General features: G+C 41.4%; 1 protein-coding gene across 2 annotated transcripts; it reads left to right on the forward strand.

Moving 5' to 3' along the window:
- Nucleotides 1-353: 353 nt before the first annotated feature.
- LOC113505440 (tankyrase) lies at nucleotides 354-25,034 on the forward strand. 2 transcript variants are annotated; one of them, XM_026888117.1, is made up of 24 exons: nucleotides 354-666; nucleotides 4,200-4,424; nucleotides 5,024-5,119; nucleotides 6,063-6,270; nucleotides 7,048-7,192; nucleotides 7,814-7,922; nucleotides 8,976-9,073; nucleotides 9,487-9,645; nucleotides 10,257-10,380; nucleotides 11,911-12,051; nucleotides 13,977-14,130; nucleotides 14,397-14,465; nucleotides 14,875-15,040; nucleotides 17,042-17,187; nucleotides 17,558-17,631; nucleotides 18,114-18,346; nucleotides 18,764-18,973; nucleotides 19,317-19,429; nucleotides 19,765-19,928; nucleotides 21,621-21,778; nucleotides 22,750-22,912; nucleotides 23,511-23,637; nucleotides 24,127-24,283; nucleotides 24,786-25,034. In XM_026888117.1, the coding sequence occupies exons 1-24, from the start codon at nucleotides 477-479 to the stop codon at nucleotides 24,849-24,851; spliced, it is 3,495 nt and encodes a 1,164-aa protein (XP_026743918.1). In that variant the 5' UTR covers nucleotides 354-476; the 3' UTR covers nucleotides 24,852-25,034. The 2 variants fall into 2 exon arrangements, with proteins under 2 accessions (XP_026743918.1, XP_026743919.1); XM_026888118.1 differs by lacking the exon at nucleotides 11,911-12,051.
- Nucleotides 25,035-25,055: the final 21 nt, after the last annotated feature.

Consider the following 25,055-nt stretch of genomic DNA (forward strand, 5'->3'; position numbering starts at 1 on the left):
ATATAAATCTAAATGATTAATTTTAAATGTAATTACAATCTGTGACGTCATTGGTAAGCAGTCAGACAATGTTATCATCATAAAGACCCTTTAAGTAGCGCCACACCACCACTATAAACAATGGTAATTTTTTTATAGGGTCTTATACGAAATTTCGCATAACTTGACCAATCAAGGAAATCCTTACGAAATTCCAATTGTGAAAATAACTTTTTATCGTAAAGTGGGTTAAGTCAACAAGGTTTACTCCAAGACATTGTGATAAAATTAAATTATGATATTTAAAAAAAGTCCCAAAAAGTTTTTTGTGTAATCTTCTCCCATTCTTTTGGGAAATTAAGTTTTGGAGTAGCAACCCCAAATGCAATTGTCAAATAAAAGTAGCAAGCAGCTGTGGATATACGTGTTTTTATTTAATAATATCTCGAGAATGTGCGTTTAATACACGAAAAATAAATGTGAAACGCGAAATCATCATGTCGAGCCGTCGTTCGATACTCGGATCGGCGCTTGACGCACTGCCTCCGCCCACAGATCCGTTGCGTGAGTTATTTGAAGCTTGCAAAACGGGCGATGCGGTCCGTGTAAAAAAGCTAATTACACCCCAAACGGTGAATGCTAGGGACACGGCCGGGCGAAAATCGACTCCTCTACACTTCGCTGCAGGTAATAAATCACATATAACACATTAAAAAGCAACAATTTAGTCATAAAACACGATTTTCTAATACTAGTGAAAGGACAAGAAGGAAGTATGATAGTCAGTTTTAAAAATTGCATAATTAGTTACGCTAGACGATTGGCGTTTCGTGTTTTATGCCTTCTGTTGTGTTTTATTCATGTTTCCGTGACGTAATCCTTGTAATGTTGTTAAATTTTGCAAGAGAACCAAAAATTCTTGATGTTTTCGATCTGTCACGGTCTATTTAATATTACATTTGTTTATTATCGCGCTAACTTAACTCGAGGCTAAACTAGACTGTGATTACATGTATTTATGAGTTTTTAAATCCTTATTTGTGTGAATTATTAATTTGAAACTAATTTAAATTGTTGAGTAAACAAAGACTTATTAGAATCTAAGCACAGACTGTTTTAAGGTTTATAAATGTAATTAAACATTGTTTTGATGTTTTGCAACTAAGTGGTTGAAATGTTTTTATTGATTACCTTACAAAGTATGCCATCTTTTTAAGTCTTATCGTTCAAGCTAAATTCTAAACACATTTTGACAACAGATTAATTAAAAACTTACTTATATTAAAGAAAGAAACAAAATGTGAAAAGTTTCAAGTGTCTATCTTTATATCTCGGTTTATATCTATACTCTATACTTCTATATCTATACTAATATATAAAGCTGAAGAGTTTGTTTGTTTGTTTGAACGCGCTAATCTCAGGAACTACCGGTCCAAATTGAAAAATTCTTTTTGTGTTGAAAGACCATTTATCGAGGAAGGCTTTAGGCTATAAAACATCACGCTGCGACTAATAGGAGCGAAGATACAATGGAAAATGTGTCAAAAACGGGGAAAAATAATCAACTTTGAGGGCTTCTGTTCAAAAATTCCTAACTTCTAACCACGCGGACGACGTCGCGGGCAACAGCTAGTATATAATATTTATATATTTAATTGGAAGAATACTGTTACAAAAGCTGAGTGTAGCTACTCTATGCATGATTTTCATTAAAATTAAAGCATTTTAATTACTTTACAATCTTGTTAATATTCCAGCTTTTTCTTTTAAACATAGCTAAGCTGATTGATTGAGCTGTTTTCAAAGTAATTCTTTTACATGAATATATTTCTATAAAATTTTAAAATCATTACATCAACTGTTTTTCTGTTGCAAAACATTTATTATCTCTGATGACAAGTGTCAGATAGTGTTAGTCAGAATTGTAACATTCTAGAATAACTTCAATGTTATTGATAAAGAAAGGGGAAATTAATAAGTTGGTTAATGTTCTTTATGTATTAGCCAACATAAATCTATACTCTATACTTAATATATAAAGCTGAAGAGTTTGTTTGTTTGTTTGAACATGCTAATCTCAGGAACTACTGGTTCAAATTGAAAAAGAAAAAATGAAAAAATTCTTTTTGTGTTGAAAGACCATTTATCGAGGAAGGCTTTAGGCTATAAACCATCACGCTGCGACTAATACAAGCAAAGATACAATGGAAAATGTGAAAAAATCAGGGCAGGTATAAATCATAACTTATATAAATATAAATAAATGCGGACAACATCACATACATTGTTCTGAACCCAAAGTTAGTTCCTGAGATTAGCGGGTTCAAACAAACAAACTCTTCAGCTTTATATATTAGTATAGATGTATAGATTTTAGTTTCTTTTCCACGCCATTTTCCACCTAGGAAAATTGCCTATTTCAAATAAATCCCTGCCCTTTTATTTGAATGTTGGCAATGTATTGAAAGGAATTTCGCAATTATAATTATTTGTGTGATTTATTGATAAGTACAAAGTCTTTTGTTTTTTAACATTATATCCTTGACCTTGTAACACGATTTCTATTTGCTAATGTAAACAAAAGATTGTTTTAACATTATGTTGCGCACGTTCTTTATGTAGTTAAAAGTATATACTCAAATCTATTCTTCAGCTTTGCCTGATTTTCAAAGACAAACTGCTTTACAGTTTACGAGAGGGATTGTGACGTAACAATTTCTTAAAATTTATACACAATCGTGACGTCCCATCCACGTTAATGCGTATTCATTGTTATAGATTAAACTGACAGAAACAAAAACATATATCATTCGTGTCCCACGGGAATACTATAATGTTTCGATCTTTTGAGAAACAAAGTATACAGCTCACACATTAATTTATCTTTTTGTTACGAGTCCGACTCGCACTTGACTGGTGTTTTATACGTAATGTTGGTAACCCCCCCGAGTTAAAGTAAATTAATTCGATGACGAGGAAATACTCGTAGTTATTAATAAGAACATTGTTTTGTTGCATTATATTACGACTAGCTGTTGCCCGCGACTTCGTCTGCGTGGTTAGAAGATATAAGTTATGACTTTTTCTTCGCTCCTATTTGTCGCAGCGTGATGATATACATATAGCCTTAAACCTCCCTCGATTAATGGTATATTCAACACAAAAATATTTTTTCAATTTGAACCAGTAGTTTCTGAGATTAGCGCGTTCAAACAAACAATCAAACAAACAATTAGTATATACATAGTACATACATAGTATATACATAGTAATTAGTATATATATAGTACAATTAGTATATAGATGCCAACGATATCTTCGCTACGTTTCATCGATTTTTAATTTCTCGCGCGGAGATTTTAATATTACGATAACTCATTACCTATTAACATTTTTGGCGTAGTGTAAAAGGCAATTTTGTTCTATATTACATGCATGATATATCTAACTTATTTATTTGGATAAGGATTAATACTGTATTGTTAAAAAGAGGTTCGTAAGTAACCAATAATTTTACTGTATTAAGAAAACACATAAAAATGGTTATTGTGGGTTATCCTTGGAAGATAGACATATACCACCGCGGACTTTTTTGTAGATCTATTAAAGAGGTACAAACTCGCCATACATTGTTTTGTTGTAACTCAAAAGGTTTTGGCAGCGTTCTCGATGAAAGCTCTCGAATGGCTTAATTTTTTCCGACATGTTTAACTAATATCGCTGTAATATCGTCAGTTTACACAAAACCTAAACTTATTATACACTAAAACCTTCCTCAAGAATTGCTCTATCTATCGTTGAAAACCGCATAAAAATCCGTTCAGTACTTTTCTAGTTTATCGCGAACAGACAGACAGACAGACAGACAGACGCGGCGAGGGACTTTGTTTTATAATATGTAAGGATGTAAGGAAGCGGCCTGGTCTTAATAAAAGAATTAAATATGTTAAAAAATTCTTAGTTTTAATTTACGCAAGCTAAAAATATCATGTTGGTTTTATTTTTTCTATTTGCTACATTAATCTTTTGTTTCATTTATCTTTAAATGAGCGTTACGAAAGTTAGGTATTATAATAATAATAATGTAAAATAAAATTTAAGTGAAATTTCAGCCTGTATTCCTGTTCCAATAAACCTTCGAAACATTTTGGATAATGCTACGACCTGTCAAAAGCTTCTTAACAAAGCGGACAGAATATAAAACTAGCTCTCTATTCCAGGATACGGTCGCAGGGAAGTAGTGGAGATCCTGATAGCGGGCGGTGCGGCGTTACAGGCGCGCGACGACGGCGGCCTCCAGCCGCTGCACAACGCGTGCTCGTTCGGGCACGCGGACGTGGTGCGCGCGCTGCTGGGGGCGGGGGCCGCGCCCGCCGCGCGCGACAACTGGGGCTACACGCCGCTGCACGAGGCCGCCGCCAAGGGGAAGGTCGATGTGTGTATAGGTGAGTGCCAGTGTGTTGTAGTAAGGGTCAATTTATACTTGGGCAGAGTCGAAGCGCATCGAAGCGTCTATTCAAAGACGTGCGTTTTTTCCGGAATTCACGCGTCTGCGCGTGATCAACGCTGGTAACAATTTTTAAAAATCTCAGGAGCGTTGTATGCATTACGCTGTGGAGTTAAGGTTGAATTTGTTATGTTCAGTTTATAATAGACACTTCGATGCGCTTTAACTCTGCCCTAGTATAAATTGACCCTAAAAATTAATTGATATTACGCTAGAAGAAGCTGCTTAGGATTAGGTCGATGTGTGTAGACGTGTGTCAGTGTGCAGTAAAGGTAATTGATATCACGATGATGTGTGTAGTCTTTCGTTGGGTCAAGTTTCTAATGAGGCTACTAGCTGACCTACGAAGGAGCTGCTAAAGAAGAGGCTCGATGTGTATATGAGTGTGAGGGTAGAAATGTTTACCCTGTAAATCTATAACATGGACGAAACTAGATCAAACTTAATTCAAGAGATAGAACATAATATCACCATTTGGATCACATCCAAAACTGTATTTTTTGGAAAATTTCTCTTCATGCCATTTTTCTTTTCCAGCGTTATTGCAACACGGCGCCGACCCCAACATACGGAACACGGAGGGCAAGACGCCGCTCGACTTGGCCGACTCCGCTACCAGGCCTGTGTTGACAGGTAACAATTAAATTAAAATTAAAATCGATCTATTTAAATACCTACTGATAATTATAATTACATGATTAATTTGCCAGTAATTCCATACTTACTTAGGTATGGAATTGCTGAGAAATATTTTGCATTTTGATTTAATATAATAATAATACATATAATATAATATCCTGGGACAACTCACACACGGTCATCTGATCCCAAGCTAAGCAGAGCTTGTGTTATGGTAACCAGACAACTGATAAACTTACTTATATATTTCTAAATACATACATAATATAGATAAATTACACCCAGACACCAGAAAAAATGATCATGCTCATCACACAACATTTGTCCTGGACGGGAATCGAACCCACGACCTCCGGTATAGCAGTCAGGGTCACTAATCACTAGACCAACAGGCACTTAATACCGCTTTTTGAATGTCACACGATAACATTTTACCGTGATAATAACCCATATATTCTCATTAAACACAGTTAAGAATTCTCTTGATTGCGTCTTCAATATTCTATTTTAAAGCGCTTTCATTTGAATCCCTACTAGAAAGTATTTGAAGACATTCGGCTATTCTTCCCTGCTTTCAGCCCCCAAACTTTCAAACGACTCAACCGATTTTAGTCACACATGTCATGTTTGGACTGTCTGACGAACATCAAAATCAAAATCAAAATCAAAAAGTTTTTATTTCAAATAGGCCGTATCTCAGGCACTTTTAAAACGTTACATTACTGACTCTAGTTGCACGGTTCCAAAGTGTCATTCTTATGGAGAAGAACCGGCAAGAAAGTTCCATAAGTTACTCTTACATAACAAGCTTTGCATAGTTTGAGACTAGATGGCGTCGTGTGAAAGATGTGTACTGTTTAAAAAGATCTATTTTTTTGTCAAACTTTAATACCCTATTGTAAAATCAGTCACTGACTTGTAAACGATCTGTCCCCAGGTGAATACTGCGCAGCGGACGTATTAGAAGCGGCCCGGTCGGGTGCGGACGACCGCCTCGCGTCCCTGCTCACGCCGCTCAACGTGAACGTCCACGCGAGCGACGGACGCAGGTCCACGCCGCTGCACTTGGCTGCGGGGTACAACAGGGCCAGGGCGGTCAGGCTGCTGCTGCAGAGGGGGGCCGATGTGCACGCGAAGGATAAGGGGTGAGTGACACACATGTACACACACACACATACACACAACACATTCAGACTGCAATAAGAGAAGGGCCGTCATCCTGCTGTTGCCCGTACATACACACCCACGCATTCACACTCACTTATTCAAACACACATACACAATACTGCTGTAGGGAGCCGAAGTCTTGAAGGATAAGAGCGACAGAAACACCCAGGCTAATGCTTTCCCACTAAGATAGATGCGTTCAAACAGAACCACATAACACATTTAACCACGCTCTCTTAGACACAAGAAAAAAAGAAAAGCAATCTATACCCACACGCACTCACTTACACTAAAACAAATGCGCGCATATACTACTCACACACACCTACACACTACGGTCTTAGAGACAAAAAACATCACATTTCATATTATACCAAACCAACTTTATCCATTACTAGCTGTTGCCCGCGACTTCGTCCCCGTGGGTAGTAGATATAAGTTATGATTTATACCTGCCCTGTTTTTTTTTTTACATTTTCCATTGTATCTCCGCTCCTATTAGTCGCAGCGTGATGGTATATAGCCTAAAGCCTTCCTCGATGAATGGTCTATTCAACAAAAAAATATTTTTTCAATTTGGACCAGTAGTTCCTGAGATTAGCGCGTTCAAACAAACAAACAAACAAACAAACTCTTCAGCTTTATATATTAGTTTAGATTAAATGAAGTCTCACGATAGTTATTATAAAAACATCTTTACCCAAACTGAAATAGAGTTACATTTTCTTTGAACACTTCTATATCTCCCCCCACAGCGGCCTCGTACCCCTCCACAACGCGTGTTCGTACGGCCACTACGAGGTGACGGAGCTGTTGGTCCGCGCGGGGGCTGACGTCAACGCGACCGACCTCTGGGCCTTCACTCCGCTGCATGAGGCCGCCAGCAAGGCGAGGCTGGAGGTAAGATGGTTTTAAAAAACTAGAATTAAGATGGAGTTAAAGATAATAATAGATTAAATGTCACTCAATCAAATTTTATCAAATGAAGCCGACGGGTTTCGACGGTACAGATAGCCGAGTGCGTCGGTCGCAGCGTCGACAAATGCTTATCCTATGCAAGGGTCGAACTCTCTACACCGTTATCCTTTGAATTAGGAATTAAATTGGGGCATTGTTACTTTGCCCACATTTTTTATAAATGATTAATGCGGACAACATCACATACATTGTTCTGAACCCAAAGTAAGTTGCTGAAGCACTTGTGTTATGGAATTCAGATACAACGAAGGTACCACAAACACCCAGACCCGAGACAATGTAGAAATGTGAATTTTTACATTGACCCGACCGGGGATCGAACCCGGAACCTCAGAGCTAGCGACACCTTGAAACCGGTGCGTACGCCACTCGACCACGGTGGTCGTCATGGTATAGAACCTGCACCTTGTGCCAACAAATCCATGCATTGTACCTCAAGTCCATCACGACATTACCTTTCTCTTGTGAATTTGGGGAGACAAATTTCCAGCAGGGGACGAATATGAGCTGATGATGATGATGATGATGACCTTCCTCTCCCAGGTATGTTCTCTACTCCTGAGTGAAGGCGCGGACCCCACACTCCTGAACTGCCACGGGAAGTCAGCGTTAGACGTCGCCCCGACACGAGAACTACAAGAAAGGCTTGCTTGTAAGTATATAATATATCCGGGGACAACTCACACACGGTTATCTGATCCCAAGGTAAGCAGAGCTTGTGTTATGGTAACCAGACAACTGATAAACTTACTTATATATTTCTAAATACATACATAATATAGATAAATTACACCCAGACCCCAGAACAAATGATCATGCTCATCACACAAACATTTGTTCTGGGTGGGAATCGAACCCACGACCTCCGGTATAGCAGTCAGGGTCACTCACCACTAGACCAACAGGCCAGTCATATTCTAGCTAGCTATGGCCCGCGGTTCTGTCCGCATCGAAAATGGGCCTACGGGATATCTGTATAGTCTAGGAATCTGACAAGTTCCTAGGGTAACATAAAATGGAGATAAAAAGTATCCTATGTGTTAATCCAGGTTATATAACGGTTTTTGCATTACAGAGTAATAAACATCCATCGCCTTTTTATTTTTTTATTTATTAAACAATTTACATTAACATTTAATATAACATTAAACCCTAGGGCTAGTGGCTGTACACATTATAAATTCACATTAGGCAAGGTTCGGCAATTTTGCCGGAAAAAATATGTAATTTCTTTTTATAATAACTATCGTGAGACTGATTCATTATTTAATGATGTAATGGTTTACTCACGCGTATTTATCGGGGTAGCCCGACTAGCAGACGCGGTGGGATCGCGATTCAAATCGCGAGTCTCGATCCCGCCGCGTCTGCTCATGATTAAAGACTCCGGTTGGGTCCGAAACTAGTCGGGCTACCCCGATAAATACGCGTGAGAAAACCGTTACATCATTTAATAAAAATATTTGTCGTTATAGACTTCGTCGGTCTTATCCCACAGTACAGGTTTCTCTAGGACAAGCGTAATTAAAGTTTCTGCTTCAATATCCATGCTTAACGTCTACTTTTACCGGCATCAGCCGCTCAATCCAAAGCGGGGGGAGTCATGATAATTTCCCATCCTAAAATAAGGCCCCTATCTTTGTTCCGGTTTATTTCTATGAGGTCTTCTTAATGTGAAGTCTAACTATAATTGTTATATTTTCAGTTGAGTACCGCGGCCACTGTTTGCTAGAAGCATGTCGACTAGCAGAACCGGCGAGAGTCAAGAAGCAGCTGTCCGCCGTCTCCGGACACCAGCATCAGGTAAAAACAGCTCCAATTTATCATGTTGCCTCCTGCATCATAACTAATTATTTTTTATCCGGGGCTGGCTGGAGATTCTTTCATCCTGGAGCCTGGCCCTTTCTTGGGTAAGGTAGAGGAATCCTCATGGCATTCAACTGAACCATCGTGTCTTGTTTTTTTGTTGTTGACCGATGCGTGGTTTTCATAGAAATTCATTAAGCCCGTATCGCGATTTCGGCAAAATAGGCTAACGACTCGACCTCTCGTTTTGGAGGTCGTGAAAAGTGCGTTGATTTCGTCTTCTGCAGGGACCATATCTTTTCGACGGGCCTATGGCCCTAGTGCCTTGAGTTTACAGGTTGATCTTGGCCAAATTCAAGTTGAAGTTTTATTAAGGCGCGTTTCATCCCCACATGTGATGTTGTCCCCAGCTGTCTGGGCAGAGTCCCCAGCCGGCCAGCAGCAGCAGCAGCGTGGTCCCGGCAGGCAGCGAGGTGGCGGCCGAGGCCCTCGCGAACTTCGCCCACGTCGGCAGCGGGGACAGGCCCCTGCACTGCGCGGCCGCCAGCCTGTACCCCAAGCGGAAACAGGCACGAAAACAACCATACCTTAAAACGGGCTGAATAGAAAATAGATAGATAGAATACTCTTTATTGAACACCATAAGGACAAACAAATAAGGATAATACAAACAAATATATGATGACTACATGAGGCGGCTGGCCTGTTGGTCTAGCGGTTAGTGACCCTGACTGCTATACCGGAGGTCGTGGTGGAGGTCGTCGATTCCCACCCAGGACAAATGTTTGTGTGATGAGCACGATCATTTGTTCTGAGCGATCAGATTTGTTCATGATCATTTCATCATGAGCTAACGCGGTGGTTTCGCGAGTTAAAACTTATCTTACCTTAGTGAGGCGATAGATTAAAAAAAATCCACAATGACTCAAGAAAATTTATATTTTGTCATTAATATGGGATTTTAAGACAACAATTAAAAACGTGAGACTCTCAAAGCGTTATTTTTTTTTTGTAATTCGCAAATTAAAGAAACAACGTATTCCACATTCTCGTTGTCCTGTCACCACATAATCGCCATGGTTTTTCCATCCCTCTCGCACACATACTTCCCACTCTTTCAGCCCCTGCGTTCCATTCTCTTAAAATCGTCTTATCCCATTAACATGACCATGCCTCTCAGGTGATGGAGATGCTGATAAGGAAAGGCGCTCGCGTCAACGAGAAGAACAAAGATGGTCAGACTCCGTTACACGTGGCCACTGAACATGCGCACCTAGACGCCATGGACCTGCTGCTCAGACACGGTGAGTTTATATAAGGCTTTCATAGTAAATGTCTTGAAAATGATACAATAACTTAGCTCATGATTAAGGACTCCGGTTGGGTCTGAAACTAGACGGGCGATAGCGATAAATCGTTGTATCATCTTCTAATATATAAAATTCCCGTGTAACGATGTTAGTTACCGTACTCCTCCGAAACGGTTCGACCGATTTTTATGATATTTTGTATACATATTGGGTAGGTATGAGAATAGAACAACATCTATTTTTCATACCCCTAATTGATAAGGGTTTTCCACAATAAAATATTTATTTTTATTTTTGAACGATTTCTTTTTTGTTTTTATTTTTTTATAATGTGGCATTAAAAAATACATAGAACTAGGCAAAATACCGTTTGCTGGGTCAGCTAGTTAATAATAAGGCTTACTATATGGTTATGGCAATTATATATCCAATACGTTATCATACACAACACATGGCACATGATGTTGAACATGACATATTATGATATTCTAAAGTCGATCTTACGCAGTACGATTGGCCTGTTGGTCTATTGGTTAGTGGTCCTGACTGTTATACCGGAGGTCGTGGATACGATTCCCATCCAAGACAAATGTTTGTGTGATGAGAATGATTATTTGTTCTGTGCCTGGGTGTAATTTGACTATGTATGTATTTAGCATGGATATCCGAGTGGTTGAGGTCATCACGCTAAAGCCACCGTCGCGCAAAGTTGATTCTTCACTTAGGACTAGCATTCGTGCGATTTACGAATGCTTGTTCTGAGTCTGGGTGTCGTTGTGCACTTAATAATGTTGTGCCATTTAATAATAACGCTTACTATAATCCTATTACAACCATGCCAATTCCCAGTGCTATCACGCATGTCAAAAATCAGACATTAAAATTGCCATTAAATTGCCATTGCCATCACACATGGCATCATGCATCGCACTTGCCTTTATACATCACACATGGCGTCACACATCGCACATGGCGTCACACATCGCACTTGCCTTTATACACCACACATGGCGTCACACATCTCACTTGTCATCATACATCACACATGGTGACACACATCTCACTTGTTATAATTTATCACACTTGTCATCACACATCTCACTTGTCGTCACACATCTCACTTGTCATCTTACATCACACATGGCGTCATACATCACACATGGCGTCACACATCTCCCTTGTCGTCATACATCACACTTGGCGTCACACATCTCACTTGTCATCATACATCTCACTTGTCATCACACATCTCACTTGTCATCATACATCACACTTGGCGTCATAAATCACACTTGTCATCATACATCACACATGTCTTCATACAACACGTCTACACCTGTCTAGTACTCATAATACAAGCTTTGTTTAGTTTGAGACTAGATGGCGTTGTATGGAAGTTGTGGAACATCATTATTATTACAAATTTAACGTATTTTTAGCCCCCGTTCCCCCAAGATGGCGTTGTATAAAAGTTGTGGAATATCATTATTACAATTCTGACGTATTTGTACCCTCGCCTCCTAGGCGCCAAGGTGAACGCGTGCGACGGTCGCGGGTCGAGCGCGCTGTCGCTGGCGGCGCGGCGCGACTCGGCGGCGGCGTGCCGCCTGCTGCTGGCCTGCGGGGCTCACACCGCGCCCGACGAACTGTACCCGCAGCCAGACGGTACGTCAGCATACAGTACAATGTGGCGACCTCCGTGGTCGAGTGGCGTACGCACCGGTTTCAAGGTGTCGCTAGCTCTGAGGTCCCGGGTTCGATCCCCGGTCGGGTCAATGTAAAAATTCCCATTTCTACATTTCCTCGGGTCTGGGTGTTTGTGGTACAGTCAGCGCCAAAAGTCGATGAACAGAATCAACTTTACAAAACAGCTGTTCACACTAAAATGCCATAAGTTATAGTCGCAACTAGGAAACAAAATAGAATGTACACCAGAAATTTACAAAAGTCGTTAAACACGAGTATTTCAAAAGTATCTGTGCACTAGTATTCCTAATGTCGCTGAACATCATTCTATCAAAAGTCACTAAACAGCAGAAAAAACAAAATTAGGCTAACAAAGTATATTTTTAATGTTGCCGTGACTGTGTTAATGTACCTACTTTTGACGCTTATGTTGTTGAGCTACTTTTGGGACAGTGCTTGCTGTATCTATATCAATACAATTTATAACTATAAAAATGCTGGACCGATTTTGATACAATTTGAATGGAGTGACATTTAAAAACATGGATATTTAGAATTTTTAATCCATTATTTTTTTGTAAAATATTAAAATAATATAAAAAAATATATTTTAAATAAAATTTATTATTTCACATATTTCATTTATTACTTTAAGTAATAATTCAAATGAAAATATTTTAGATATTGTTAGCGAAACCTTCTTCTCAAAGTGAAACCTCCTTCAAGATCCTTAGTGAAACCTCTTTCGAACCTGGGATTTGACAAGCAGTCCGCTATAAAAGACGGAGCGCCGAATTGGTTTGGTTACTTTTTAAATTTATGTCTGATTTCTATAATAACTATTTAAAAATGCGTCCCGTATAAATACTGCATCTATATCATCCCCGCACTCGTCCAAATGCACAAGGTCACTAGCGAGAATACAAGCCTTAATTGCGGTCCCAGTTGACGGAAGCCTCTTCGCGGAGTACTAAGATTAAGAAACACCCTAATTTCAATAGAGAAGATGGCTGGAAGATATCACCTACTTGGGACCCAATAATAAATAAACTCAAGGCCAAAAACACAAGAGCAGCGCTGCAAGACATCAAGACACAGTGTCGGACAACAAATAATTAATTAAAATATGAAGGTAGAAACAAGACAAGAAAGACAAACACCATCTCAGTCTGCCCGTGACCATGATACCTGCGAAGGTGTCGAAACGTCGGGAACTAATATCTAAAATTAAACTGCGGTAAAATCCGTAAATGTAGTTTCATTTCAATGGATTAAAAAATTCTAAATGTTCATGTTTTTAAATGTCACTCCATTCAAATTGTATCAAAATCGGTCCAGCATTTTTAAAGTTATAAATTGTATTGATATAGATACAGCAAGCACTGTCCCAAAAGTAGCTCAACAACATAAGCGTCAAAAGTAGGTACATTAACACAGTCACGGCAACATTAAAAATATACTTTGTTAGCCTAATTTTGTTTTTTCTGCTGTTTAGTGACTTTTGATAGAATGATGTTCAGCGACATTAGGAATACTAGTGCACAGATACTTTTGAAATACTCGTGTTTAGCGACTTTTGTAAATTTTCTGGTGTACATTCTATTTTGTTTCCCAGTTGCGACTATAACTTATGGCATTTTATTGTGAACAGCTGTTTTGTAAAGTTGATTCTGTTCATCGACTTTTGGCGCTGACTGTACCTTCGTTGTATCTGAATTCCATAACACAAGTGCTTTAGCAACTTACTTTAGGTTCAGATCAATGTATGTGATGTTGTCCGCATTTATTTGTTTATTTATTATTTATTTAATGTGTCCCAGGGATAAGGTACCGCCCGGCGCGACTCAAAGTAATAATATATCCTATCTACAGAATAAATGATTTCATTACATGTCTCCACACAGATGCTTGCGCTAACGCGGCCGCCCTCCGTCTGCTAGAGGCAGCTCGCACAGGTGATGTGGAGAACGCTCGCAGCATCCTGGATGCCAGACCTCGTCTCGTCAACTGCAGGGATGTTGATGGCAGGCATTCAACGCCTTTGCATTTTGCTGCAGGGTGAGTTGAATTATTCCCACGTTTTTATACACTCACTTATCTTGCTTGTATCCGACTTCGAACGGTCAGATTTCATTTTTTTTATTTATCATTCTTATCAATAAATTGAATCATTTTGTACCATTTAGTTGAGATATTTTATGAATGTGTGTATGAAATACATGTGTCACAAAGATTACCTTACTTCGGGAGCCGTTTAAAAAAACCGTACGAAAAACTATTATTAGTGTAAGAATTTATTAGTAATTAATATATATTTGTTGTAGATATAATCGTCTTCCGCTCGCTCAATTATTATTACAAAGAGGTGCCGATGTTCACGCGAAAGACAAAGGGTGAGTAAATTTTGAAACTATACCTGCCATGAATATTACAGTATTTTCTTTTATTTAATACTTCTTTTACAAATAAATGCAATGGCGGACTTAATACCAAAGGCATTAGTCAACGACGAGGCAGGCAGAAAAACAAAAAGTGGGTGTATAATGTGAAAAGAAAATCATAAAAACCAGTCCCACTGCTCGGCATAGGCCTCCGATTTCCGCCTCATCCACCCCTTTCCTTTCCTCGCCAGGAAACCAGTCAATTTTTTTTTTTACTTGAATATCAAGATAGCATTTATATTCAAAATAAAATGACAATTCCTAATTATGCTTGTTAATCTTTATAACCGCTTAGGGGAATGTATTCACTTTCAGACCTTGACTTTAACTTTCTTTTTTGCCCCCCCTCCCCCATCCACAGAGGCCTGGTCCCCCTTCACAACGCGTGTTCGTACGGCCACTACGAGGTGACGGAGCTACTAGTGTCTGCCGGCGCGGGAGTGAACGCGGCCGACCTGTGGAGGTTCACGCCGCTGCACGAGGCCGCCGCCAAGGGGAAGGCCGATATAGTCAGGCTGCTGTTGAAGGTGAGACGATTGAGGAGATAAATATAAGACATGACACGTGACTGACATTACATCACACGTGACCGACATCACATATGTGGATACACGTGACCGACATGACATCACACGTGACTGACATGACATCACACGTGACCGACATCACATATGTGGATACACGTGACCGACATGACATCACACGTGACTGACATGACATCACACGTGACCGACATGACATCGCACGTGACCGACATGACAACATACGTGATCGACATGAACTCACTCGTGACCGACATGAAATCACACGTGACTGATATGACTTCACACGTGACCGACATGAAATCACACGTGACTGCCATGAAATCACACGTAACCGACAACTCACGTGACTGACATAAAATCACACGTGACTGACAACTCACGTGACTGACATAAAATCACACGTGACTGACATGACATTACACGTGACTGACATGACATCACACGTGACCGACATGAAATCACACCTGACCGACAACACACTTGGCCGACATGACATCACACGTGACTGACATGACATCACACGTGACTAACTTGACAATACACGTGACTGACTTGACAATACACGTGACTCACTTGACAATACACGTGACTGACATGACATCACACGTGACCGACATGACATCACACGTGACCGACATGACATCACACGTGACATGACATGACATCACACGTGACTGACGTGACATCACACGTGACTCACTTGACAATACACGTGACTGACATGACATCACACGTGACCGACATGACATCACACGTGAAAGACATGACATCACACGTGACTAACTTGACAATACACGTGACTGACCTGACAATACACGTGACTCACTTGACAATACACGTGACTGACATGACATCACACGTGACCGACATGACATCACACGTGACCGACATGACATCACACGTGACTCACTTGACAATACACGTGACTGACATGACATCACACGTGACCGACATGACATCACACGTGACTGCCATGAAATCACACGTGACCGACAACTCACGTGACTGACATAAAATCACACGTGACTGACATGACATTACACGTGACTGACATGAAATCACACGTGACCGACATGAAATCACATGTGACCGACAACACACGTGACTGCCATGACTTCACACGTGACTAGACAACACACGTGGCCGACATGACATCACACGTGACTGACATGACATCACACGTGACTAACTTGACAATACACGTGACTGACTTGACAATACACGTGACTCACTTGACAATACACGTGACCGACATGAAATCACACGTGACCGACAACTCACGTGACTGACATGAAATCACACGTGACCGACAACACACGTGACTGACATGGAATCACACGTGACCGAAATGAAATCACACGTGACTCACTTGACAATACACGTGACTGACATGACAACACACGTGACTGACATGACATCACACGTGACTGACATAACATCACATATGAGGTGACACATGGGACGGACATGACATCACACGTGACTCACTTGACAATACCAGTGACTGACATGACATCACACGTGACCGACATGACATCACACGTGACTGACATGACATCACACGTGACTGACTTGACCATACCCGTGACATGACATCACACGTGACCGACATGACATCACATGTGACCGAAATGACATCACACGTGACTGACATGACATTACACGTGACTGACATGACATCACATATGAGGTGACACATGGGACGGACATGACATCACACGTGACTGACATGACATCAGACGTGACTCACTTGACATCACACGTGACTGACATGACATCACACGTGACCGACATGACTTCACACGTGACCGACATGAAATCACACGTGACTGACATGACATCACACGTTACTGACATGACATCACACGTTACTGACATGACATCACATTTGAGGACACACGTGACTGACATGACAGAACATCTGAGTATCAGTCCAAGGGTCAGCCGACTTTCCACTAGTAACAAATCTTTTTTATATAACAGCATGGCGCGGACCCGACCCGGCGAAACCGCGACGGGCTGACCCCGCTGCAGCTGGTCCGCGCCGGGGACTGCGACACAGCTGACGCCCTCAGGGGGGATGCTGCGCTGTTGGACGCGGCCAAGCGGGGAGACCTCGCCAGGGCTAGGTGAGTACTGTACCGACAGGGGGCTCATGTGTTCCAGCGGGGGTCAGACCACTTAGTGACCGCTTGGTCTGACCCCGCTGAAGTTGCGTGACCAAGGATCGTCTTTGTCCACTCTGCAAAGACGGCGCAATAGGGGAGGCCTACCAGCAGTGGACGAATATGGGCTGATAATGATGATTGCATGGATCTCCGATAGGTTGAGGTATCTACGCCAAACCCACTGCGGGCACGAGTATTTGTGCATGTGACTTGAATGTTTGTAAAACTCCCCGCGACACATCGATTAAATTTCAATTTTTCTTTCCTCAATATTTTCTGACTCATTAATCGTAACTCGTTTTACAATACTTCTGTTGTATTTTTGTTACAGAAAATTAATAACACCACAGAACGTCAACTGCCGGGACGCTCACGGCAGGAACTCGACGCCATTGCATTTAGCTGGTGAGTAGATGACGTCATTACACAACCAGTTTAAACAGAACCCGCAGGCCTACGGGTTCCTAGGCCGAAGTAGGTCAATGTCCGTCGTGTAGTTTTGGTTATAATAATAGTCCCGCAAGTATAAATGTAATATATAAGACGTGTGACGACACTTCTGTATGTTAATTCAGCGAAGTCGTTACGTCACAAGCCTCTATTTTTAGTCTCATGATTAAATTTATCTATTTCTGAAAGACAATTAACAGTTAAATCTGATTAAGTAATTCATAGTACTGACTTAATTCTACCTTAGCCAGGTAAAAACCTGTGTTCCATGAAAAAAGTGCTCACACTACCTGAGATTCTATAATACAATATACGCGTTTTACATGTTTTAATAATTTATCTGACGTAATAAACCGATCTTTCCTTTTTATACCCAGTCATAACCACTATCTCCTAAACAAATATATAACTACAACACTATAACATCCCACCCACAGCCGGCTACAATAATTTAGAAGTAGCGGAAGCTCTCCTAGCGGCCGGGGGCGCGGTCTCGGCCCGGGACAAGGGCGGGCTGGTCCCACTCCACAACGCGGCCTCCTACGGCCATGTGGAGCTAGCCGCCTTGTTGCTGAGGGCCGGGACTCCGCCCAACGCCCCCGACAGGTGGGGCTTCACGCCCCTACATGAGGCCGCGCATAAGGCCCGCACGCAGCTCTGTGCGTTACTGGTGAGTTTTTTACAAGACGGCAGTTTAACATAAAAAAATATGTTACGAGATTGTTGAATCAACGGTTCAAATCAACTTCGCAAACATTTATGAGTTGAAACTATAAAGATGTCAACGTATTTGCAGACATTCTGTTTTTCGACCGCAATTTCAAATCCACAACTTTTAAACGACCCGACCGATTTTTTATCGAACTAAAAAGACCCGCATATAATTCACCTTCAAAACTAATCAAACTACATTTAAATCGCTCAAGCCGTTCGGGAGCTATGATGACACAGAAATACAGCCACGTCAAAATTATCAAAAACCACCCTGATAATTAAGGATCTTATTTTCATTACCCATAAATACACCCTAATCTAAGACACGCCAAATTTAATTGAACCTCAATTGAACCCCAATTTTCGCCCCCAGCTGGCCCACGGCGCGGACCCTTACCTGAAAAACCAAGAGGGTCAGACAGCCCTCGATCTCGCCGGAGCAGAGGACGTCCGCTGCCTGCTGCAGGACGCGATGACGTCAGCGGCGGGTGAAGTAGCCCCCGCGCCCCCCGCGCCCCCGCTCCCGCCCCCGCAGCAACCTGTACTCATGCCCAGTGGGGATACTGTGCCTCTGGCTTTACCGGTAAGTGGATGTCGATCAGGTTTATTTTACTCATAGTTACGCAGGGGCTTCTGGAATCATGTCCAGAACCCCTGGACCACGGGATCGGTATGACGTCCCTTCCACCCTGTATTATGTATGTATTTAAAAATATATAAGTATGTTTATCAGTTGTCTAGTACTCATAATACAAGCTCTGCTTAGTTTGAGACTAGATGGCGTTGTGTGAAAAGTTGTGGAATATTTATTTATTTATTTGATACGAGATGGCGTTGTGTGAAAGTTCCGGTACATTATTATTATTCGTCATCATGACATGTTATAACAACTCCAGCTTGATTTAATCACCATCGATTGGTCCCAGGTGGTCCCCTCGACGTATTGGGCGGAGGGGTCCCGAGGCAGCTTGGAGGACGCCGCCGGGAGACCAGCGTCAGCTCTCTCCACCTCAGAGTCACTGCAGACCTTCCTGTCTAGGTGAGAAACATTCAAACCAAAAGAAAATATACGACTCCCGCAGTAAAGTGTGTCGCGGTTTCACAAATATTCAATTCACATGCACAAAAACACCAAACCCACTGCCACGGGTTCGATCCCCGCGTAGGACAAGCGTTTGTGTGATCCACGAATGCTTGTCCTGAGTCTGGGTGTCTTTGTGCATGTGACTTGAATGTTTGTGAATTTCCCCGATGTATAAGGATTAAAATCCTTACTGCGGGAGTCGGTTCTTTTTTAACTTATTTAAAAATATGTAAGTATGTGACATTTGTGTAACACTATATTATTATTAACTAGTATTTTCTTACCCACAGCATCGGCCTAGAACAATTAACAACAGTATTAGAACGTGAACAAATAACCGTAGACATTCTCTCGGAGATGTCGCACGAGGACCTACGAGCTATCGGCGTAGCGGCCTACGGACACAGGCACAGGCTGCTGAAGGCTGCGCGGCATTCACTGCAGGCGGCTACTGGTATGTAGCCAATAGGGAATTTGTCAAAAAAGAAATTTGTTTTTTAGAAATATTACCGTTCTACGCTTTTTACTAGCATGTGATGCTTGTTGGAGTTTCTAGCCGGTTCTTCTCCATAAGAATGGCACTTTGGTACCGTGCAACTAGAGTCAGTAATGTAACGTTTTAAAAGTGCCTGAGAAACGGCCTATTTGAAACTAGCTGTTGCCCGCGACTTTGTCCCCGTGGGTAGAAGATATAAGTTATGATTTATACCTGCCCTGTTTTTTTACATTTTCCATTGTATCTTCGCTCCTATTAGTCGCACCGTGATGGCTTACAGCCTAAAGCCTTCCTCGATGAATGGTCTATACAAACACAAAAAGAATTTTTCAATGTGGACCAGTAGTTTCTGAGATTAGCGCGTTTAAACAAACAAACTCTTCAGCTTTATATATTAGTATAGATATAGATATAGATAAAAACTTATGATTTTGGTTGTTAGCCCTCACTATCATAAATTTCATTATCCTAGGTACTTTTGAGGATACTAAATGATACTTATCCAAATTCTTCTGAAGTCTGTCTGACAGATTTATATTGTTAGATTTAGGGTAGATTTTTCAATCGCCAGATAACTTTTATTCGACGAATATGTTGAATATGTGTCAAGCGGTAATATTTATTCCTCAGATAGAAGTTAACTGATGATTGAAATATCGGGCCTTAGTCAAATATCCTAATCTGTAACACAGACATCGTAAAAACAGAAGTAGTTGCTGCTACGAGCTTTATCCGTGACCTAAGGATATAGAGACAGAGTGCTACGAGCTAGCAGCGAAGCGAATTACGTGAATTTTCTACTAGCTATTGCCCGCGACTTCGCCCGCGTGGTTAGAAGATATAAGTTAGGAATTTTTGAACGCAAGCCCTCGAAGTTGAATATTTCTCCCGTTTTTGCCACATTTTCCATTGTATCTTCACTCCCATAGTCGCAGCGTGATGGTTTATAGCCTAAAGCCTTCCTTGATAAATGGTTTATTCCACACAAAAAGATTTTTTCAATTTGGACCAGTAGTTCCTGAGATTAGCGCTTTCAAACAAACTCTTCAGCTTTATATATTAGTATAGATTGACGACCTCCGTGGTCGAGTGGCGTACGTACCGGATTCAAGGTGTCGCTAGCTCTGAGTCCGGGTTCGATCCCCGGTCGGGTCAATGTAAACATTCACATTTCTAGATTGCCTCGGGTCTGGGTGTTTGTGGTACCTTTGTTGTATCTGAATTCCATAACACAAGTGCTTCAGCAACTTACTTTGGGTTCAGAACAATGTATGTGATGTTGTCCGCGTTTATTATTATTAAACTACTTCCTCATTATTGATTTTAATCCTTGTGTTGCTTGGGATGTCTTTCTGTTGCTACTAAAATAACAAATATTTAAAAAAAGGATCGACATTTGACAAAGAATTTGAAATAAAGTGGGTCTTAAACACATTTCTCCTACCACGGGTCTGCTGGTGGAGATATTTTTAGAAATAAGCAGCACCCTTGTACAACATATTTGCTAGCTATGTTTTCTTCTGTTGGGTGACAAATGAAACTGTACCTCTTCAACCCTAAATATTTTTTAACACCCAACCGATTTATCTCCCTTTACACTATATTTACGCGACTTTCACTATCACTGACATATTTCTTGCCCCCTCCCAGAGTGGTACGGCGGCACGACCCTGGTGGAAGTGGTCCCGGTGGCGGGCGCGGAGTGCTCCGACAGCGAGTACGGCATCGTGGAGAGAGAGATGCAGGCCTCCGTCCGCGCGCACAGGGACCACGCCGGGGGGAACTTCACGCACTACAACGTCGTCAGGGTATGTAGCTACCGTATGGAGTAATGCAATACAGACAAAAACGCGGATGACGTAACACGGCGGTTCAGGTTTATTTATTATTAAGCTTGGAAGACCTACAGCAAGATAGAACACATTAAAATTTTGAACGGTAGTCAGACAGCCAATAACAAGTCCTCACGTCTTACACTAGAGTGTAAAAATAACCATGAACTTACAATTTACAAAAAAGTAGAATAAAAATGCCTAAGGAACAGTAGCTAATAAAATAGCAAGCATACAAAATGAATTTAGTCAGTAAGAGTCTGACACTACCCATTTCCTTCCCCGAGGGAGTGGATGTCCATGAGGATTCTCCAGCCTTAACAAAAAAAAAGGAATTTCTTAGGTCCTATCTCAATGTCGTACTAAAAAAAAGAGGTTTTTCTATTAAGTATTCTGCTTGAGTCCTGTAGTGTGATGGCGAATTGAAATTACATAGGTATATGTTTGTTTTTTTCTATGAAATTGTGTTTATGGATAGAATCCTCGAACATAGATCCCGCGACCTGTGGTATAGCAGTCAGGATCACTAACCACTAGATCAATGATTATTCTGTGCAGGTAAAACGGGGTGAATAGAGGTATTTTTGGGGTGAATAGCGTCGGAGGTTTTGTTAAAATTAGGATGTTTAACAAGACAATTCTTTTTTTTTTAATGACTCCCTCTCTAAGGAATTTAATCCTTGTGTCGCGGGGGATTTCACAAACATACAAATCACATGCACAATGACACCCAGACTCAGAACAAGCATTCGTGGATCGCACAAATGCTTGTCCTACGCGGGGATCGAACCCGCGACACGACGCGCGGAGTGGGTTTGGCGTGGTGACCTCAACCACTCGGCTATCCGTGCAGTTACTTCTCAAGCATTTATTAAGTAATATTGTGCATTACAACCTTATTTTCTATTCAACCAGTTTTACGGTACCCTGGCTATCCGTGTGTGCAGATACAGAAGCTAGTGAACGGGCGGCTGTGGGAGCGCTACCAGCACCGCCGCCGCGAGGTGTGCGAGGAGGCGGGCGCGCACAACGAGAGGATGCTGTTCCACGGCTCGCCCTTCATCAACGCCATCGTGCAGAAGGGCTTCGATGAACGACATGCATATATAGGTCAGTTGTATTGTCTGCCCCCCGCTCTCCAATCCCTGTTCTTTGCCCTGACCCCCTTAATTATGTCCCCTCTGCCTCCTTGTGTCCTGTCGTGTCTTATTTGCTCTATGATCCTCTCCCCCTGTTCTCTCGCTCTTACGCAAAGCTCTCGCTCTCCGCGGGTGGCCCATCCCCTTTTGCTTCCTTTTCTCTATTGCTCTTTTTCCTCCTTTCTGCTTTTCCTCACTCTACTCTTGCCCGCTCGATCCTCTCTACAATACCCCTTTCGTACCATTCTCCCATGTTTATGACCGTGTTTCGAAAGACGTGGTAAATCGCAGATCCCAGCTGCTATTTTTACATCTATGACAGTAGTCGACGAATAGTCAGAAACTGGAAAGTCTGACTAAGGTGTACCGTATTGCCCAGGTAACTGGGTTGAGGAGGTCAGATAGGCAGTCGCTCCTTGTAAAACACTGGTAGCTAAGTACCAATCCGGTTAGACTGGAAGCCGACCCCAACATAGTTGGGGAAAGGCTAAGATTTAAAGTCTAACAATTTCTTGCATATTAAAATCTATGTATTTCCTCCCTTATCAATTCCTTATGTACTCCAACAGGCGGTATGTTTGGCGCTGGTATATACTTCGCCGAACACTCGTCGAAGAGTAATCAGTACGTGTACGGCTTCGGCGGCGGTTCAGGCTGTCCCGCTCACAAGGACCGCAGCTGTTATCTGTGCCACAGGTGAGATCTGCTTAGATATAAGTCTTGTTTAAAAACGACTCCCGTAATAAGGAATTTAATCCTTGTGTCTGGGTTTCACGAATATTCAAGTCACATGCACAAAGCGTGACTTGAATGGCGTTAGTAACGGGAATCGAACCAGCGACACGTCGCGTTCTGTGAGTTTGGCGTGATTACCTCATCCACTAACCTAACCGAGCAGTAAGTCGCCGTTGAAACTCGAAGTGTGACACTTGAAGGAATTCTGTAGCCGTCGTGAGGCGGATTCATGATTGCTTATTGTAATAAAGGCTTACTCACGCGTATTTATCGGGACTGGTCGACTTTTTGATTTCGGACCAAACCAGAGTCTTTAATCATGAGCTGACGCGTAAACCGCATTAACCCCGCTGTAAATTTAACCCACGCACAACCGTTAATCGGATTATAAAGCTCTTGAAACTTCTGGATCAAATAGGTTTTTCAATAAACTATTTCTATCATTTTCAGACAAATGCTCCTCTGCCGCGTGACCCTCGGACGCGCCTTCCAAGTCCTGAGCGCGATGAAGATGGCTCACGCGCCCCCCGGTCACCACTCCGTGGCGGGGAGGCCGTCGCAGGGCGGCCTCTGCTACCCGGAGTACGTCGTGTATAGAGGCGAACAGGTAACTGTCACTACAGGCCTCTCATACTGAGAACAAGCTTTGATCACCATGCTTGTGAGTCCCACGGTGGGGCGCCATTAGTGTAGCTGTTGATAACACCAGCCTGTAACTGACCCACTGCAGGCCTCTCCTAAAATTAGTTTATTACTAGATTCAGATTTTATGTCGATTCCTGAATGCAAAAATATCATTTTTTCCATATTTTTTTGTGTTATTTTCTCATCTAACCACTTAACCGTTTTTGTCAGATTTGATTAAATTTAAATAGGGATAGACATTTAAACTTCTCGAAAGTACAATATGATTTTAATTATTGCCGCCCTTTCCAACATTCTTGCGGGTAAAAACTATTTTTTTTAACGACTCCCGCATTATCTAATTTATTCACCCAATTTATTCAAGTCACATGCACAAAGACACCCAGACTCAGGACAAGCATTCGTGGTTCACACAAATACTAATAATTTAACGAAATCTTACTAAATTATATTTCTTTTTCCAGGCTTACCCAGAATATCTGATAACCTACCAAATTGTATGTTCTGAAAGCAACTCTGGCGCCGTGTGAAACTGACAATCGGTGATAAGTGAATTCTGTGCGCGCCTGTGTCAAAAGCCAAGCGGTGATTAGTTGATCGAATGATCACCGAGTGACTTAACAATGAAGTGAAGTGCTAAATGGTGATTATGTGCGAATAATGTTTTTTGGATTTTTTTTTTATTATGTAATAATAATAATAATTGTATTTTTGATTGTTGTACTCATTTCTGT

The sequence above is a fragment of the Trichoplusia ni genome, chromosome 26, assembly GCF_003590095.1.
Source record: "Trichoplusia ni isolate ovarian cell line Hi5 chromosome 26, tn1, whole genome shotgun sequence".
In the NCBI taxonomy this organism is placed as follows: domain Eukaryota; kingdom Metazoa; phylum Arthropoda; class Insecta; order Lepidoptera; family Noctuidae; genus Trichoplusia; species Trichoplusia ni.

What these genes read in the sequence shown, in the direction of transcription:
- LOC113505440 (XM_026888117.1), top strand. Translation starts at nt 477, where the DNA reads ATGTCGAGCCGTCGTTCGATACTCGGATCGGCGCTTGACGCACTGCCT. An exon ending in TCCTCTACACTTCGCTGCAG is followed by an intron (nt 667 to 4,199) that starts GTAATAAATCAC and finishes TCTCTATTCCAG; the next exon opens with GATACGGTCGCAGGGAAGTA. An exon ending in GTGCACGCGAAGGATAAGGG is followed by an intron (nt 6,271 to 7,047) that starts GTGAGTGACACA and finishes CTCCCCCCACAG; the next exon opens with CGGCCTCGTACCCCTCCACA.